This window comes from Anabrus simplex, chromosome 1 (genome assembly GCF_040414725.1).
Source record: "Anabrus simplex isolate iqAnaSimp1 chromosome 1, ASM4041472v1, whole genome shotgun sequence".
NCBI classification, from domain to species: Eukaryota; Metazoa; Arthropoda; class Insecta; order Orthoptera; family Tettigoniidae; genus Anabrus; species Anabrus simplex.
In genome coordinates, this window is record NC_090265.1 from 275,866,811 (window position 1) to 275,885,408 (window position 18,598).

At 37.2% G+C, this 18,598-nt stretch overlaps 1 protein-coding gene across 1 annotated transcript in view; it reads left to right on the forward strand.

Annotated features, from left to right (window-relative positions):
• LOC136863740 (1-phosphatidylinositol 4,5-bisphosphate phosphodiesterase gamma-1) overlaps nucleotides 1-18,598 on the forward strand; it is a 512,032-nt gene that overhangs the window by 313,706 nt on the left and 179,728 nt on the right. The window contains exons 14-15 of the mRNA XM_067140126.2: nucleotides 13,560-13,737; nucleotides 17,300-17,365. Of these exons, the coding sequence (XP_066996227.2) occupies nucleotides 13,560-13,737; nucleotides 17,300-17,365 (244 nt within the window). The remainder of the gene's footprint in view (nucleotides 1-13,559; nucleotides 13,738-17,299; nucleotides 17,366-18,598) is intronic.

Genomic DNA, 18,598 nt, shown 5'->3' on the forward strand with positions numbered 1-18,598 from the left:
CGAAGAAATATATGAAGAGATAGAGATTTAATACAATGTGTAAAAGGTGACGAGAATCTAATTGTGATGGGAGACTGGAATGCAATGGCAGGCCAAGAAAGAGAAGGTAATGGTGTATGAGAATTTGAATTGGAACAAATGAATGAAAGAGGAAGCTTCCAAATTTCATTTCTGTTTGTGCTTAGTAGTGACATAAGGTACCGGTATCGTAATTAGGATACATCTGAAAGTAGTTCAAAAATTACTGTAGTGTACTGTACAGTAGTATACGAGTAATATCCTATTAGAATTTAGTGTGCTTATTTCATTAGTGTAAAATATTTGTGTAGTACTGGTGTAGTAGAGGTATCCGTAGAAACTCTTACTAAAATTCTGTTGTTGTAATTAGGATAGGCTTAATTGCAGTTTGGAATTGTGTAGTCCTTGTGTATTACTTTCGATATTCAGTAATTAACAGCAGTTTTTATTCTGTTTGCGGTTGTAGGATAAAAAATAGTGTACGACTAAGTAGTATTATAGTGTAGTCATATATTAATTACTTTATTGTAGTGTGATCTTTGAGTACTATCCCAGACAATATATCCCTCCGTTCATTTATTTTTTGCAAATAAGTTATTTTATTTTTATTTTCATTTTTTTCGTAAAGAATGGCTAAGGAGCGCGAGTGTACGAACTGTGGGTGTGGCGAGGCATTGAGGGGTATGAGGGAGGAATTGGAGAGTTTGAGGGAGATTATTAGGATTCTCATAGAAGACAGGAAGGAAGATAGGACTCCCTCAAACAATGTACAGGTTACGGTAGGTGAAGAAGAGGGAGGGGAAGGAAAGGGGGTAGTTGTAGAAGACAGGTGGTCTAATGTTCTAAGGGGAAGGAGATTGTAGGCTAAGGGTTCTATTCAGGATCAGAATTCAGGACAGGTGTCTGTGCAAAATCAGTACGAGTCACTCCAGGTAGAACAACAGAGGGAATATGAGGGACATGGAACTGTTGCTGAGATGTGTGAAGTAGGAGGAAGGGAAAAGGTAGGAAAGGGAAATGCAGAGTAGAGAATAGGAAAAGACAGGTGGAACAGGGTCATGGGAAGGAGAAAAGAGAGGAGGAAGTAGCTTCTGAAGCTATCAGGGCTGGCCAGGAGGGGAGGGGATCAAATGAGGTGGGTAGGTTTGAGGCTCTGGTCATGGGGGATTCCATCGTTAGACACGTGGGGAAAGTGTGTGTAGGAAAGGGATCCAAGGTGGAATGTTATCCAGGAATTAGGTTGAAGCAGATGTTGAGGAAAGTAGAAGAGAGGGAGGAGGGGAAGGAGAAGGTGGTAGTGTTTAACTTTGGTGCCAACAACATAAGGCAAGCTGATATAAGGACCAACATAGTTGGAGATGTGTGAAATCTGGTAAATGCAGCACGGATAAAGTTTAAGAAAGCAGAGATTGTTATTAGTGGAATACTGTGTAGGAGGGATACTGACTGGAGTGTGATTAGGGATTTAAATGAGACTATGGAGTGGGTATGTGGGAAACTGGGAGTGAAATTTCTAGATCCTAATAGGTGGGTAGGAGATAGGGATCTGTGCTCAGATGGCCTTCACTTAAACCGCTGTGGTACGCACAAGTTAGGAAATTTGTTTGGAAGGGTAATAGGGAGGTATATTCAGGGAAACGGGGTGGCCTAGGGAGCGGTGATAAGGGAACAGGGAACTGAAAATCAAGTAGGGATGACATAAAATTGTTAGTGTTGAACTGTAGAATTATTGTAAAGAAAGGAATTGAATTAAGTAATTTAATAGATATATATATTTATCAGATATTGTAATAGGAGTTGAATCATGGCTGAGAAATGATATAATGGATGCAGAAATTTTCTCTATGGCACTGGAGTGTGTATCGTAGAGATAGGATAGGAATGGTGGGAGGGGGAGTATTCATTCTGGTGAAAGAAAAATTTGTAAGCTACGAAAAAGTTAAAGATGAGACACATGAAGTTCTAGGTGTAAGGCTCATTTCTAAAGATAATAGGCAACTTGATATATTTGGAGTGTACACACCAGGAAAGGGTAGCACTGACGCGGATTTGGAATTATTTGATAGGATAGTCGGCTATGTGGGAAACGACATGGAAAGAAATGTGATTGTAGCAGGAGATCTGAATTTGCCAGATGTCAATTGGGAAGGAAATGCGAACGACAGGAAGCATGACCAACAAATTGCAAATAAGTTAATATGGGAAGGACAGCTGATTCAGAAAGTGATGGAACCAACCAGAGGGAAAAATATCCTGGATGTGGTGCTGATAAAACCAGATGAGCTCTACAGGGAAACTGAAGAAACAGATGGTATTAGTGATCATGAAGCTGTTTTTGTGGTAGTTAAAAATAAATGTGATAAAAAGGAAGGTCTTAAAAGTAGGACTACCATATGGCTGATAAAGCAGGCATGAGGCAGTTTCTAAAAAGTAACTATGATCGGTGGAAAACGGTAAGTAAAAATGTAAACAGACTCTGGGATGGGTTTAAAGAAATAAGTTGAGGAATGCGAAAACAGGTTTGTACCTTTAAGGGTGGTAAGGAAAGGTAAGGACCCACCTTATTATAATAGAGAAATAAAGAGGCTAAGAAGGAGGTGCAGACTGGAAAGACCAGGAAATTTACATATGATGATAATGACATTTACAGTAAGATACAAAAGTTGAAAACTAGAAAAGCGGCTGGAATTGATCAGATTTCTGGGGATATACTAAAGGTAGAAATGACTGTGGAAGTAAGGAGAAATTGAATCTAGCAAAGAAGGCAGCTAAGGATAACATGATGGCAAGCATAATTGGCAGTCATACAAATTTTAGTGAAAAATGGAAGGGTATGTATAGGTATTTTAAGGCAGAAACAGGTTCAGAGAAGGACATTCAGGAATAATTAATGAACAAGGAGAGTGTGTATGTGAGGATCTTCAAAAGGCAGAAGGATTCAGTCAGCATTATGTAAAGATTGTTGGTTACAAGGATAATGTCCAGATAGAGGAGGAGACTAAGGCCAAAGAAATAATAAAATTTACATATGATAACAATGACATTTACAATAAGGTACAAAAGTTGAAAACTAGAAAAGCGGCTGGAATTGATCAGATTTCTGGGGATATACTAAAGACAATGGGTTGGGATATAGTACCATATCTGAAGTACTTATTTGATTATTGTTTGGTCAGAGGAGCTATACCAGATGAATGGAGAGTTGCTATAGTAAGCCCTGTGTATAAAGGAAAGGGTGATAGACATAAAGCTGAAAATTACAGGGCAGTGTGTTTGATGTGCATTATGTAAGCTTTGGGAAGGCATTCTTTCTGATTATATTAGACAAGTTTGTGAAATTAATAACTGGCTCGATAGAAGGCAGTTTGGTTTTAGGGAAGGTTATTCCACTGAAGCTCAACTTGTAGGATTCCAGCAAGATATAGCAGATATCTTGGATTCTGGAGGTCAAATGGACTGTATTGCGATTGATCTGTCTAAAGCATTTGATAGGGTGGATCATGGGACACTACTGGCAAAAATGAGTGCAATTGGACTAGACAAAAGAGTGACTGAATGTGTTGCTATATTTCTAGAAAATAGATCTCAGAGAATTAGAGTAGGTGAAGCTTTATCTGACCCTGTAATAATTAAGAGGGGAATTCCTCAAGGCAGTATTATCAGACCTTTATGTTTTCTTATATATATAAATGATATGAGTAAAGGAGTGGAATCGGAGGTAAGGCTTTTTGCGGATGATGTTATTCTCTATAGAGTAATAAATAAGTTACAAGGTTGTGAGCAGCTGCAGCGTGACCTCGATAATGTTGTGAGATGGACAGCAGGCAATGGTATGTTGATAAACGGGGTTAAAAGTCAGGTTGTGAGATTCACAAATAGGAAAAGTCCTCTCAGTTTTAATTACTGCGTTGATGGGGTGAAAGTTCCTTTTGGGGATCATTGTAAGTATCTAGGTGTTAATATAAGGAAATATCTTCATTGGGGTAATCACATAAATGGGATTGTAAATAAAGGGTACAGATCTCTGCACATGGTTATGAGGGTATTTAGGGGTTGTAGTAAGGATGTAAATGAGAGGGCATATAAGTCTCTGGTAAGACCCCAACTAGAGTATGGTTCCAGTGTATGGGACCCTCACCAGGATTACCTGATTCAAGAACTATTACAAGTTGTCCATTTCATGACCATATCGATGTTTAATCAAGAAGTAAGTATAAATAACCACCTAATCGATACTTTATTAATGCCTCAGGCAAAATTGAATAAAATTAAAACTTACAGGACATGTTTCGAACTGTCAAACTGTATCACATCGTTACTTCACCAGGTCGCGCTCAAAGACAGACCCTCTAGACAGCGCAGAATAAACATCTTTTCCAAACAAGAACGAGAGGCAAGATGACCTATTCTGATGACCTCCATTTTTATCAAAGGAGTCTCCAAAGAACTTTTATTTGTGCTTATTGTCAATGTTTTTCTTTTCAGTTCTTTATTTATACAGCTGAAGAGGACCACTAAGTGGTCGAAACATGTCCTGTAAGTTTTAATTTTATTCAATTTTGCCTGAGGCATTAATAAAGTATCGATTAGGTGGTTATTTATACTTACTTCTTGATTCAAGAACTGGAAAAAATCCAAAGAAAAGCAGCTCGATTTGTTCTGGGTGATTTCCAACAAAAGAGTAGCGTTACAAAAATGTTGCAAAGTTTGGGTTGGGAAGAAATGAGAGAAAGAAGAAGAGGTGTTCGACTAAGTGGTATGTTGCGAGCTGTCAGCGGAGAGATGGCGTGGAATGACATTAGTAAACGAATAAGTTTGAGTGGCGTTTATAAAAGAAAGATCACAATATGAAGATAAAGTTGGAATTCAAGAGGACAAATTGGGGCAAATATTCATTTATAGGAAGGGGAGTTAGGGACTGGAATAACTTACCAAGGGAGACGTTTAATAAATTTCCAATTTCTTTGAAATCATCTACGAAAAGGCTAGGAAAGCAACAGATAGGGAATCTGCCACCTGGGCAACTGCCCTAAACGCAGGTCAGTATTGATTGATTGATTGATTGATTGATTGGATTGATTGATTGATTGATTGATTGATTGATTGATTGATTGATTGATTGATTGATTGATTGATTGATTGATTGATTGATTGATTGATTGATTGATTGATTGATTGATTGATTGATTGATTGATTGATTGATTGATTGATTGGTTGGTTGGTTGATTGATTGATTGATTGATTGATTGATTGATTGATTGATTGATTGATTGATTGATTGATTGATTGATTGACTTGGTTCAAACACCACAAACGACAGCTGTATACATGGGCGAGACCTGGAGACACTGGAAGTTATCAAATAGACTTCATTATGATTAGACAGAGATTCAGAAACCAGATGTTGGATCACAAGACCTTCCCAGGAGCAGATGTAGACTCTGACCACAACCTGTTGGTCGTGGAATGCCATCTGAAGTTGAGGATATTGAAGTAATGAAGAAATGCAAGGAGATGTGATCTAGACAAGTAAAAAAAAAAAAAGAGTGTGAGGGATTGTTTCAAGGAACATGTAACACAAGGACTGAATGAAAAGGCTGAAGGAAACACAGTAGAGGAAGAATGGATAGTCGTGAAGAATGAGATCAGTAAGACTGCTGAAGAAATGCTTGGAAGAAAGGAAAGATCAACTAAGAAAGAATGGATAAGTCAAGAGATACTAGATCTGATTGATGAACAATGAAAGAACAAGAACTAAGAAAAGAGGAGGGCAGAAAGGATTACAGGCGAATAAAGAATGAAGTAGATAGAAAGTGCAGGACAGCTAAGGAAGAATGGCTGAAAGAGAAGTGCAATGATGTTGAAGGTTGTATAGTCATCGGAAAGGTAGATGCTGCATACAAGAAAATCAAGGAAATCTTTGAAGAAAGGAAACATAGGTGTATGAATATTAAAAACTCATATTGAAAACCACTTGTAGGGAAAGAAGACAAGTCAGAAAGATGGCACGAACATATCCAACAGTTGTATCAAGGTAAAGTAGTGGATGATAGGGTTCTGGAACAAGAGGAGGCTGTTGATGCTGATGACATAGAAGACCCAATTTTGAGGTCAGAATTCGACAGAGCTTTGAGAGACCTAAGTAGGAACAAGGCACCAGAAATTGATGACATATCCTCAGAATTATGACTGCCTTAGGAGAAACCAGCATGGAGAGGTTATTCCATTTAGTGTGTAAGATGTATGATACAGAAGAAGTGCCATCTGATTTTCAGCAGAATGTTGTTGTACCTACTCCCAAGAAAGTTCGTGCTGACAAGTGTGAAAACTACCACACCATTAGTTTAGTATCTCATTCCTGCAAAATGTTAACACATATTATTTACATAAGGATGGAATGACAAGTTGAAACTGATTTGTGAGAAGATCAGTTTGGCTTAAGGAGAAATGTGGGAACGCGTGAAGCAATCCTGACCTTAAGCCTGATCATAGAAGATCGAATTAAGAAAAACAAGCCCATGTATAAGGTGTTTGTAGATCTAGAAAAGGCTTTTGATAATGTTGATTGGACCAAGCTGTTTGAGATTCTGAAGTGATCGGAATCAGATACTGAGAAAGGAGAATTATCTAAAATGTATACAAAACTCAGTCTGCAGTGATAAGAATCGAGGTCTTTGAAAAAGAGGCAGGAATCCAGAAAGGAGTGATGCAAGGCTGCAATTTGTCCCCTCTCCTTTTCAGTGTTTATATCGAACTGGCGATAAAGGAAATCAAAGAGTAATTTGGAAAGGGAATCAAAGTCCAAGGAGAGGAAATCAAAACCCTGAGATTTGCTGATATTATTATTTTATCCGACTCTGCAAAAGATCTGGAGAAATTGCTGAATCATATGGACAGATTTTTGGGGGAGGAATACAAGATGAAAATAAATAAGTCCCAAACAAAAGTAATGGAATGCGATCAAACAAAGTTGGGTGATACAGGAAATATTAGATTAGGAAATGAAGTCTTAAAGGAAGTAGATGAGTATTGTTATTTGGGTAGTAAAATAACTAATGATGATAGAAAGAAAGAGGACATAAAATGCAGACTAGCACAAGGAAGTAAAGCCTTTTTAAGAAAATAAATTTGTTCACCTCGAACATTGATATAGAAATTAGAAAGATGTTTTTGAAGACTTTCGTTTGGAGCATGGCGTTGTATGGAAGTGAAACATGGGCGATAACTAGCTCAGAAAATAAAAAAGACAATAGAAGCTTTTGAAATGTGATGTTACAGAAGAATGCTGAAGGTGAGATGGGTAGATTGAATCACAAATGAAGAGATACTGAATCAAATTGGCGAGAGAAAATCGATTTGGCTAAATTTGACCAGAAGAAGAGAGGGAATGATAGGGCACATCTTAAGACACCCAGGACTTATACAGCTGGTTTTTGAGGGAAGTATAGGTGGTACGAACGGTAGGGGTAGACCAACGGATGGCTATGACATGCAGATTGGAGCATATGTAGAATATAGTAGTTATGTAGAAATAAAAAGGTTAGCAGAGGATAGGGTGTTATGGAGGGCTTTATCAAACCAGTCTATGAACTGATGACTAAAACAACACAATGTTGTAAGTAGTAATATATTTCCCCTATACTCATTTATTGTTTTCATGTTATGTTACCACACTACCAACCACTATAGAAACACGCAATAGTGATTGCATCCCTCTAGATAAGGTTGGCATCAGGAAGGGCATCCGGCCGTAAAACAGGGTCAAATCCACATGTGCGATGTAGTTCGCACCCGCGACCCCACAGGTGTAAAAAGAAGAGGTAGAAAAGGAATAAGAAGATTACACAAATTCTATTTACATCCTCTACCCACACACACTAATGAACTGCCATCATGGAACAAAACACTACTGTGAAAGAACAAGAAGAGACTGCAGCAAATGCATGTCAACTACCAACCCAACAAAACCAATTCACGTACTTGACTTCAACCACATGATTAATATGACTTCCACACAAGACTCATCAAAACATCTCCACTCTCACTCACAAGACTGCCTCTTTGTATATTGCCTGGCCAGGGTTCTAGAAGGATAACCATACTGATCAATCAATACTGATCAATACTGATCTGCATTTAGGGCAGTCGCCCAGGTGGCAGATTCCCTATCTGTTGCTTTCCTAGCCTTTTCCGAAATGATTTCAACATGTTTTTCTTGTAAATTCGAGATCTCCAATAGCCTAGCTACAATGTAAAGAAGTTCCTACAACTATCTAGTGCTAAAGATACATTATTCTGGATACTACAATGCGTTACACAATGTTACATTGGATTTTACATCATAATAATAAATTATATACTATTAATTGTGGTCTTACATTGAACAAACTCATATTAATATATATACAAGCAGATGTTTCATGACATAACCTCACAAATAATGTGATCAAGATTTGTACCAAATAAAGTCCGGACATAACTACATAAATAATAATAATAATAATAATAATAATAATAATAATAATAATAATGATGATGATGATAATAATAATTCAAGCTCAGTATGGCATTATTTACCCATGGGTTAGAGAATATTGTTTTCAAGTTATATCAATCTCTTACACTTGCATCAATGTTCAGTAGTATGTTCTGCAGAAATGATTAGAATTTCGGTCACCTAGGTTCAGCATGTGTCCTGTTGCCTAGTAGGCACTGGATCCTCCATGGGCACTGATAACTTGTTCCATGCGTGATGGCATTGACGCGTATAAGGTGCGAATGTCATCCTGGGGTATAGCCATCCATGTTGCATTCACCTGGTTCCACAGTTCCTCTTTGGTGTTTGGCATTAGGTCACAGTGTTGCACCTGTCTATTCACCATATCCCACAGATTTACAATTGGCAACTAGTCCAGTGATTGAGCGGGCCAGAGCAATAGTCTGACATCCTGTGACAACAAGAAGGCACGTGTTCGTGCAGCAACATGTGGTCACGCATTGTCCTGCTGAAATACAGTGTGGCGTCTGGGGTGTCATTCTGAAAGGGTATGGCTACGGTTTGCATTCACGTCGGTCAGACTGGTCACAGTGCCCTGGACACGCACCAACTGTGATTTGCGGTTGTACCCAATAGTACCCCACACCATAAGGCCTTGAGTTGACGATGTATGTCTTGTGTGGATGCAGTCAATGTGATGCCTCTCCCCCAGTCTCTGGCGAACCAAAATTCAGCCATCATTTTCAAACAAACAGAACCTGGATTCGTCCGAAAACACTATCTGCTGCCATTTCTGACCCCAGTGATATCGTTCCATACACCATTGCAGTCTAGCATGTTTATGCACATTAGCCAAAGGTAGGCAGAGATGTGGACGACGCGCTGGTAACCCAGACCATAATAAACGGCGACAGACTGTCACTCCTGATATTGTACGATGTGTCACACTGTTCCACTGTTGCACCAGAGCCGAGGAGGGTGCAGATCTGTCCTGCAGTGCCATTCGGATGAGGTGTCGATCTTCTTGGGGGGGGTGGTCTGGGTGGTGTAACCAGACCCGTCTCATCCCATTCTACGGCGTTCTGTGAACCATTCTGTACACACCCGTTGCACTGCTGACACACTTCGTCCCACACGAGCAGCAATTTTCCAGATGGTTGCATCATGTTCTCTAATGTCAATAATGTGCCCTCCTTCAAACTCACTCATTTGACGGTACAGTTCTCGCATACGTCCTTCAGTTTATAGTGATGAGAGCCACATGCACATTGTACCAGTCGGTGGTGGTGCACTGAGATATCGATGTGGACCTGGAACCTGAGGACTGACATGGTTCAAATCCTAATCATTTCTTTAGAATATACTAATGCACATGTCCTGTGAATATGAACTTCCTATCTCTAGTCTTTCAAGATATTCTGGTTTTTATGAACATGAGTATATATATTATCTTATAAATAAAGTTGTAGGGGGTCTGCTGTCTGTAATGTCATTTATTTTGGCAAATATACAGGGTGAAGCGAAATTCGTGCACTCGGGCGTTGCAGCGCGACTCCTCACATGCCAGAAAAAAAAAATGTCTATCACAAAAGTTTGCCCTGCGAGTATATCCGTGAGAAAAACGATGCTGAAGAGTGGCAATTTGGCAACACTGTAACCACATGGAGGATAACTACCTCTGTTAGCACATCGTAGTCATCTGTACAGTTGGTGCAGTGGATAGAGTTTTGGGTTAGCGTGCAGGAGGTCGAGGGTTCGATCCTGGGTTGAGGTGCACTTTTTTATTTGCCAATTTCTATCGGACATTACATACTGTAATACAATAAGACATCGTTTCTTAGGTCACATGTATCCTACATTTACAAAATTTACTATCGCTGAACATGTTGTAACGCATCTAGTAGATGAAGTGGTGCAAATAAATTCACACCAACGGCAAATGGTTTCTAGAGGACCCGCTGCAATCGTTGTTGGCGATTAAGATCCCAGATACCATACCACCTGGACTACATTTACGAAAAAAAAAAACAAAAAACATACACCTCAAACCAGGATCGACCCCCTCAACCTCCTACATGCTAACCCAAAACTATATCCACTGCACCAACTGTACAGCACGACTAATAGGTGCTGACAGAGGTAGTTAACCGACATGTGGTTACAGTGTTGCCAGATTGCCTCTCTTCAACGTCCTTTTTCTCCCGGATATACTCGCAGGATGAACTTTTGTGAGAGACATTTTCTTATTGCTGGCATGTGAGGAGTCGCGCTGAGATGCCCGAGTGCGCAAATTTCGCTTCACCCTGTATATATATATATCCATTTTGGATCAGCCCAAGATCGTATCAGTAGTTTTAGCTTTTGTGTTTGTTTGGTTGTTTGTTTGTTTGTTTGTTTGTTTGTTTGTTTGTTTGTTTGTTTGTTTGTTTGTTTGTTTGTTTGTCTCTCTGTTCCACCATCACTGGTAAACGGTGGAATAGCTCTCAACTAAACTTCATATTTAGAGTCTACCCATCCAGGAGCAAGTTTTGATATGTAAATCATTTAAAATTCACTGAACAGACTGGGTGTTTAAAGGAAGACCAGAAGAGTATTTTTCAGTTTACACTAACACTATTGATTATATCTTGATCAAACTTCATTTTTAGAGTCTACTCATCCAGGAGCAGGTTTTGACATGCATATAATTTAAAAATCACTGACTGGACTGGAGTTTACAGGAAGATAAGAAGAGATTTTTTCCAATTTTATCTTACACTATTGATTATATCTCGAACCAAACTTCATATTTAGAGTCTACTTATCCAGCATCAGGTTTCCACATGCATATCATTTAAAAATTACTTAATAGAATGGGGGTTTATAGGAAGACCAGAATATTTTTTTCAATTTTCTCTTACTATTGATTATATGTAAAATTCTGTAGCCTATATGTGAAATACCCCTTCATTTTAAATAAGAATATGTTATTTCCATTACTTTGCACCATGTACGTATTTATCGTACAATGGATTATAACGCAGATGGTTATGAAAAATTGGTTGTTTAGTCCAAGTCCCATGGGACATGACATGCATATCACTTCAAGGTGGATAATGGAAAACTAAAGAGCCAATTTACCCTTTTTGATAGGGCAGATATTAAGGGAGGTACCATCAACGTTAGAGTTCCATGCCAGTGGTCAGGGATACAATATGCAAACTGAGAACCATGGAGAATTTCACACAACTTCAGAACAGGAACTGTACCGTACAATAAATGTGGAAATTGTCCCCATTTTCTCTCTTGACTTTGTTCAGCTTCATCATATTTCACGTCACTGCCATGCGTTTTCATAGGAAAATATCATGTTAACATGTTGCATTAAATGTGTGAATGGATCCATGTTACTTTGCATAAATTCCTGAAGGAAATGTATAATCCACTGTAAATTTCCATGCAAAAACAGGTAAAAATGCTATTTAATAATAATATACTTCAATAACCTATTTTCATTCTAGATTACTCCACGATTGAAACCATACGGCCCAAACCTGGCTTTTCAACTTATAACGGCACCACATGAAATGTTCCCCCTGTAATAACAATCTAATCTTACCACACAATGTTTATTATTCATTAAACCACTAATGGAACACATTTTATGATTAGCAGCATAGAACCAAGACTGAACTGCTAGTCATGATTTTTTTTCTCTTACCCTGTGTGTGAACATACGTAAGATTCTATAGTTGTTCAGTGATGAGTTGTTTATAATCCATCAACCAATTTATGGACCAAATTTTATTATAGTGCCATAGAACCAAGACTGAACTACTAGTCACGATTTTTCTCTCTTAACCTGTAAATCTGCAAATGTAAGATTCTTGTGTACTTGAACAATGATGAGATGCTTCAAATGGATTTCACATCACCACTTTGTTGTCAAATGGCACAATAAGACCATGAAAATTTGATTTGCTGTAGACATGTACAGTGTATAACACTTTTTTTGTTATGTTAATTTTACTATTTAAATTTCGTTCTTCACTAGGCTGAGGATGTCCTCAAGAGAGGCGAAACATGTACCTATAACTTTGCTTTAAGAATAAAAACTTTTGTAAGTATCGTAAAGGTGGAACTTTTAATGTTAACATCTTTAAACTGTTTAAATGCTATTTGTAGACTATGACACGTTTTTTAATCAAAATAAAATACTCAGATTTATGCTTATATTATTGTGGAAAAACGAAATATGGTGCTACGTGAATATAATAAGATTTGATTTAGAGAAAAATGTACAAGGTACTGTAGATAGTATTGCTTTGAGCATTCAAAAAAAGTGCTGCTTTCTCGAAACATGAATTTTGTCGTTTGGCCTGTCATTGCATAATGCCATCCATTTACAAACAGAGGTTTGTTGGGGCATTTAGTAAATTCACAGAAGCTTGTAGACTGAACACTGAAGGGCATAACAGTCTATAATGGAGATGTATGTATGTATGTATGTATGTATGTATGCATGTATGTATGTAATTAATTGAACCCTTGTGGGTCATCGATCATCTGCCGCACTGCAAGTATATTTGACTCTTCTGCCTCTGGGCATTGATGGTTTTTTTGTATTACTTCTTTTACTGATTGACAGGGTTGAAAGGAAAATAAAACTAGTCCAAATGAAATATGAAAATACTAACTCAAGTTAATTGAGCATGTTTATTGATTATTCACCCAATCTGTCTGATCCAACATGAACAGTTGACTAGTAAGATTGTAAGCATGAATTGTCTGTCTTGAATTTCCATGGTGATGTGGCCCAAGATTTTCTCCTTAAATATCATGTAAATATATCCTGCCCATGTTAAATCCTTTGCAAAGTTCATGAAATAGAGTATGACTTCAGTTAGGACTTTCAGAAAAGCACATAAAATGAAAGCTACTTCTCAGTTAAAAAGATTATTGCAAGTGTGATTATGGCTCTGGTTGTTATTAAAGTGTTTTATGCCCTTTTGTACTCATCATCACACTATACCATTGGTTTTATTGATTCCTTATTTCTCACAGGGCAGAAAAGAAAATTAAGCATTGCCGAATTAAATTAGAAGGCCGTCTGTACACAATTGGAAATGTTCAGTTTGAAAGCCTTGTGGAACTAGTTAATTACTATGAGCGTTATCCTTTGTATCATAAAGTGATGCTGTTGTACCCTATCAACAAAGATGTCTTAAGAAGAATAGGAGATGTAAGTAGCTGAAAAGAAAATATTATATTGTTTGAAATGAAGCTTGCTTTCAAAGATCAGAGCATCAGCCAGCATCTGCCTTCATAAGAACTTCACTTGGCATAAACCCCCATGTGTTTCAGTAAAATCATTATCTCTGACACCGACACAATTTGTTCAGCTGTGCATGTACCTCATGCTTGCAGGCACAGTATGTTTATAATTGCCTCACTCATTTTCAGTATAGCATTCTGTAGAATATATTAAGTTTATATTTTCATTTGCCTACTGGATATAATGTCCAAACAGATTTAAGATCGATACTAAAATTTGTGTTCTGATTTCCTAAAAGAAATGTAAGGTCTGGTAAACATACAAAGAGGAGAACTTGGAAATATGTTTGATAACTAAATGCTCAGGTAAGAAAGCTAACAGAAGTGAATATGTACTGTATGTATAGGAAACAGATGAAGAGTAGCAACTAACCATCAAGCACACGTGGAGTACACATCAAAGAAACACACAGGTCGAAGATTCTACAGCCCCTAACCCCTAGATTCACAGTTGCCGAGGATTGATGTAAAGCAGTCTCCAATTTATACCTGTTGACAGCACACATACAATTGAAAATACTATTCAGTCTCCAGGAGTGATATTTTCAATACCACCAAATCAAATTTCTTTGAAATTGAAATAATCTTTGAATGGTTACTTTACTAGGAGCATAAAATGAGTATATCGGTAGTTAGTAAGTTGCAGCTATGACAAACCCAGAAGTCGTAAAAACAAATTTTCATATGTTGAACAATTAGAACTCGAAGTATGACCAAAATTAGAATAGTTATTAGATTGGAAAAAAGAGTGCTGATAAAATTATCAATCACCACAATCAGTCACTACTGATCTGCTGATAAAATTATCAATCACTACTGCTGATCTGCATTTAGGGCAGTCGCCCAGGTGGCAGATTCCCTATCTGCCGCCTGTTCTTATATGATTGCAAAGAATTTGGAAATTTATTGAATATCTCTCATGGTGAGTTATTACAATCCCTAACTCCCCTTCCTACAAATGAATATTTGCCCCAATTTGTCCTCTTGAATTCCAATTTTATCTTCATATTGTGATCTTTCCTACTTTTAAAGACACCACTCAAACTTATTTGTCTACTAATGTCATTCCACACCATCCCTCCACTGACAGCTTGGAACATACCACTTAATACCAATATAAATGGTCCGTTATTGAACATTATCATCACATACCACTTAGTCAAGCCACTCGTCTCCTTTCTTCCAAGTCTTCCCAGCCCAAACTTTGCAACATTTTTGTAACACCACTCTTTTCTCACAAATCTTTCAGAACAAATCAAGCTGCTTTTCTTTTGCTTTTTTCCCATTCTTGAATCAAGTACTCCTGTTGAGGATCCCATATAATGGAACCATACTCTAGTTGGGGTTTTACCAGAGACTTATATGCCCTCTCCTTTACATCCTTACTACAACCCCTAAACACCCTCATGTCCATGTGCCGAGAACTGTACCCTTTATTTACCCTTTATTTACAATCCCAAACTCCCCAATGAAGATCTTTCCTTATATAAACACCTAGGTACTTACAATGATACCCAAAAGGAACTTTCACCCCATCAATGCAGTAATTAAGAGTGAGAAGACTTTTCCTATTTGTGAAACTCACAACCTGACTTTTAATCCCGTTTATCATCATACCATTGCCTACTGTCCATCTCACAACATTATTGAGGTCATTTTATCCTGTTCTTTGAAATTGGTAGCTATGACAAAACTATGTATATAAAAGAACAGTAACTTGAACATTCAAAACCTGCTTGGAACTACAATAACTATTAATTAGCTTCACTTACAGGAACACAACTACTGGAAATTGATACCACTGACATAATCAGAAGTTCCAGGAATGAGTGTTCACGAGTTGTGCTATCAGTGTACCAAGTATGAAAGAAATCAGATTAGCTGTTAATATCAGAAAAGAAAGGGCTGCTGAAAAGTTTTAATTGCTAGTGATTTGCAGTTTACAAAAATGACAAAATTGAAAATTGAGAAAAGTGAATATTCATAAGCAGTATATCAGTGGTACAGAACTTAGAAATTGGAACAGCAATATTGTATTAGCTATACTAGATGAAACATAAAAAATGAATCAGTGCACAGATAGCTGTACATGACTAACACTAATGCTATACCAATCATGGAAAGAAATAGTTACTTTTTTCTTTTCCCAGAAAAGAAGAATGACAGCATTGAACCAAAAAAGATAGCTTCCACCCAGTCATGAACCTACTTTCCATTTTTAGAAAAGTAAGCAAAAAACAGAGTGTTGAAACTCTTTAATGAGGAAGCTAGAGGAAAAGCTAAGGGATATATGTAAAAGGATTTCATGTAGAAGGTAATCCAGAGATTGGTTATACAATAAGCAAACAGTACTGAAAATTATGGATTCTAAACCAAGAAAATAAATTAGTTAATGAATGGTCAGCATAAGCTCAGAGAATTTTCCAAGTTGTGTAAAAATGAATGTGCCATTGTACATGAAGAATGAGTAGATTTGCCAGTTTTCATCATTTTCCTGGGTATTAGGTAGTCTTGACATTGTAAATAAGTTCATGTTTCGACCCTTATGCAATGACCCTCATCAGGACAGAACGATATAGGCAAAGTGGGCATCCGCACCTTTATAGCAGCAAGAAGGTGGTGGTGCCCCTATCTCAGATTAATGTTGCTGGAATTTGCACAGTGTGACTTATTTACAATGTCAACACCTTCTAGTACCCTGGAAGATGATGTAAGCTTTTCAGTTGACATCAGTTTTAAAAGCCTACACCAACAGAAATGTGTCACAGAATATTAAGTGTGTGTGTTTATTTCCTGTCTTGGTATTGAGATCACCTTCCAACATGTCACAATCTTTGCTATATTGATTTTCACTGTTAAATCACTCATTGCTTCATAAATTTTGCTTATATAATCTGAATCTGCTTTTTAACATCGTGAATACACAGAATACCTTACAGGCATTAAATCTGCCTATAATTAAATGCTGATTTATGTGCTTAGTAGCTACTGCATTGCTGTTTATAATTCTTCTGTTGGCAGTCCTGCAATTCATTGTGTTTTATTGCTTATTTGCCATTTTAATGATTTAAGCATAGTTAAATTATATATTTTGTTACCAAGCAAGTTGGCCATGCAGTTAGGGGTACGCAGCTGTGAGCTTGCATTTGGGAGATTGTGGATTCGAACCCCACTGTCGGCAGCCCTGAAGATGGTTTTCAGTGGTTTCCCATTTTCACACCAAATAAATGCTGGGGCTGTACCTTAATTAAGGCCATGGCTGCTTCCTTCCCACTCCTAATACCTTCTTGTCCCATTATCACCATAAGACCTATCTGTGTCAGTGCGACGTAAGGCATATCGTTAAAAAAGAGAAAAAAGAAAAGTATTTTGGTACCCTAGATTCAAATGTGGTGAAATTGAACATTTGACTCTGTTCCAGTTAATATCATTGATATTATACATATTATACATGAGATATCGTTTTGCAGGTGGCAGATGATGGCACTGGCTATGTACAGTCCAGTGGCATGGATCCTAGTAGCTTTACATCTAAGGTATGGTTATGTTTGCATTGCAGAAGTTCATTGTTGATTGATGACAAAATTGTTGTAGTTTCTTGTTTTTATTGAGATTATGAGTGCAGTGATTAATCCAGTTATTTATATATGTGTAAAGATGGACAGTTCATGATTTTAGAGAGGTATGCTAACCATCCAAGTTTATAAATAAAACTAGGCAGTAATTTGTGTCATGAGAAATTAATGTTATAGTAGAGTACTGCTGTAATAGAAAACTTGTTTCTTTTTCCTATTTTGTATTTATGGCCAATATAATGAATTAGAGAGTTGTACCATAATGTTAATGAGTGATTAATATTTTGTTTCACTAATGCTTATGTGCCAAAGTATTGCAAGTATCTCACAAAAGATGTGGTCTCTTTCTAGTAAATTTCCTTTTCAGTAGTCTTTGTGGAACATCTCATATTTATTTAATCAATAGCTACCACTTGCCTGAACTTTTCACGTGAGCAGTTATCAATTTTAGGCAATAGCTACTTTTAACTGAGGATTTATAAGATTTCTTTGTAAACTAAATTAGTTGTTTTTTTCTTCCTATAGTCAACATGAAACAATTTCATTCTGATATAACACATGTCCATGAGAAAAACATTCCCCAATGAAATTACCTCTAGCTATGCTAAGTGTCTGATCCTGTGCTTTGTTTATTTGAATGCTAAAGCAAACTCGTACCAGGAAATGGACTTGTTTGAAATCAAAAGGCAAATCTGAAAGAATAATTGAGATTCTCAGTATTGAAACCGCTTTTTCTGTGCTGCAGCCGGTTAAGATCATAACTTCATTCAAACAATATTTCAAAGTTTTCATTACCAATCGCATCTCATTGCTTACTTTGGCAAGTGTAGATTATGTAACAATATATTTCGCACCCCTCACTTTCAAAATCAGCTTGTGTGGTGGAATGCTAGAAGGATGTAAAAGAATTTAGAAATTCTGTAGAGTAATGAACAGTAATAAACTTGAGCCTGCGCACTGAACTTGGAGAACACCACCTCCCAACTTCTTCGTTTGTCAGCTATAATATTGCTCCTTTTCTTAAACCGTAAAAATGACTTGTTAGGTAGGTCGTGGATTTCAGGATAAGCACTATCAATCAATTCTTAAATGTAGCTTACTAAAACACATAAATTGCAAGAAATGAAATTCATTATTTCAAGTTTCGTGTTGACTATAGTATCTATATTAAGGTATAAAATTTCCACCTATTCA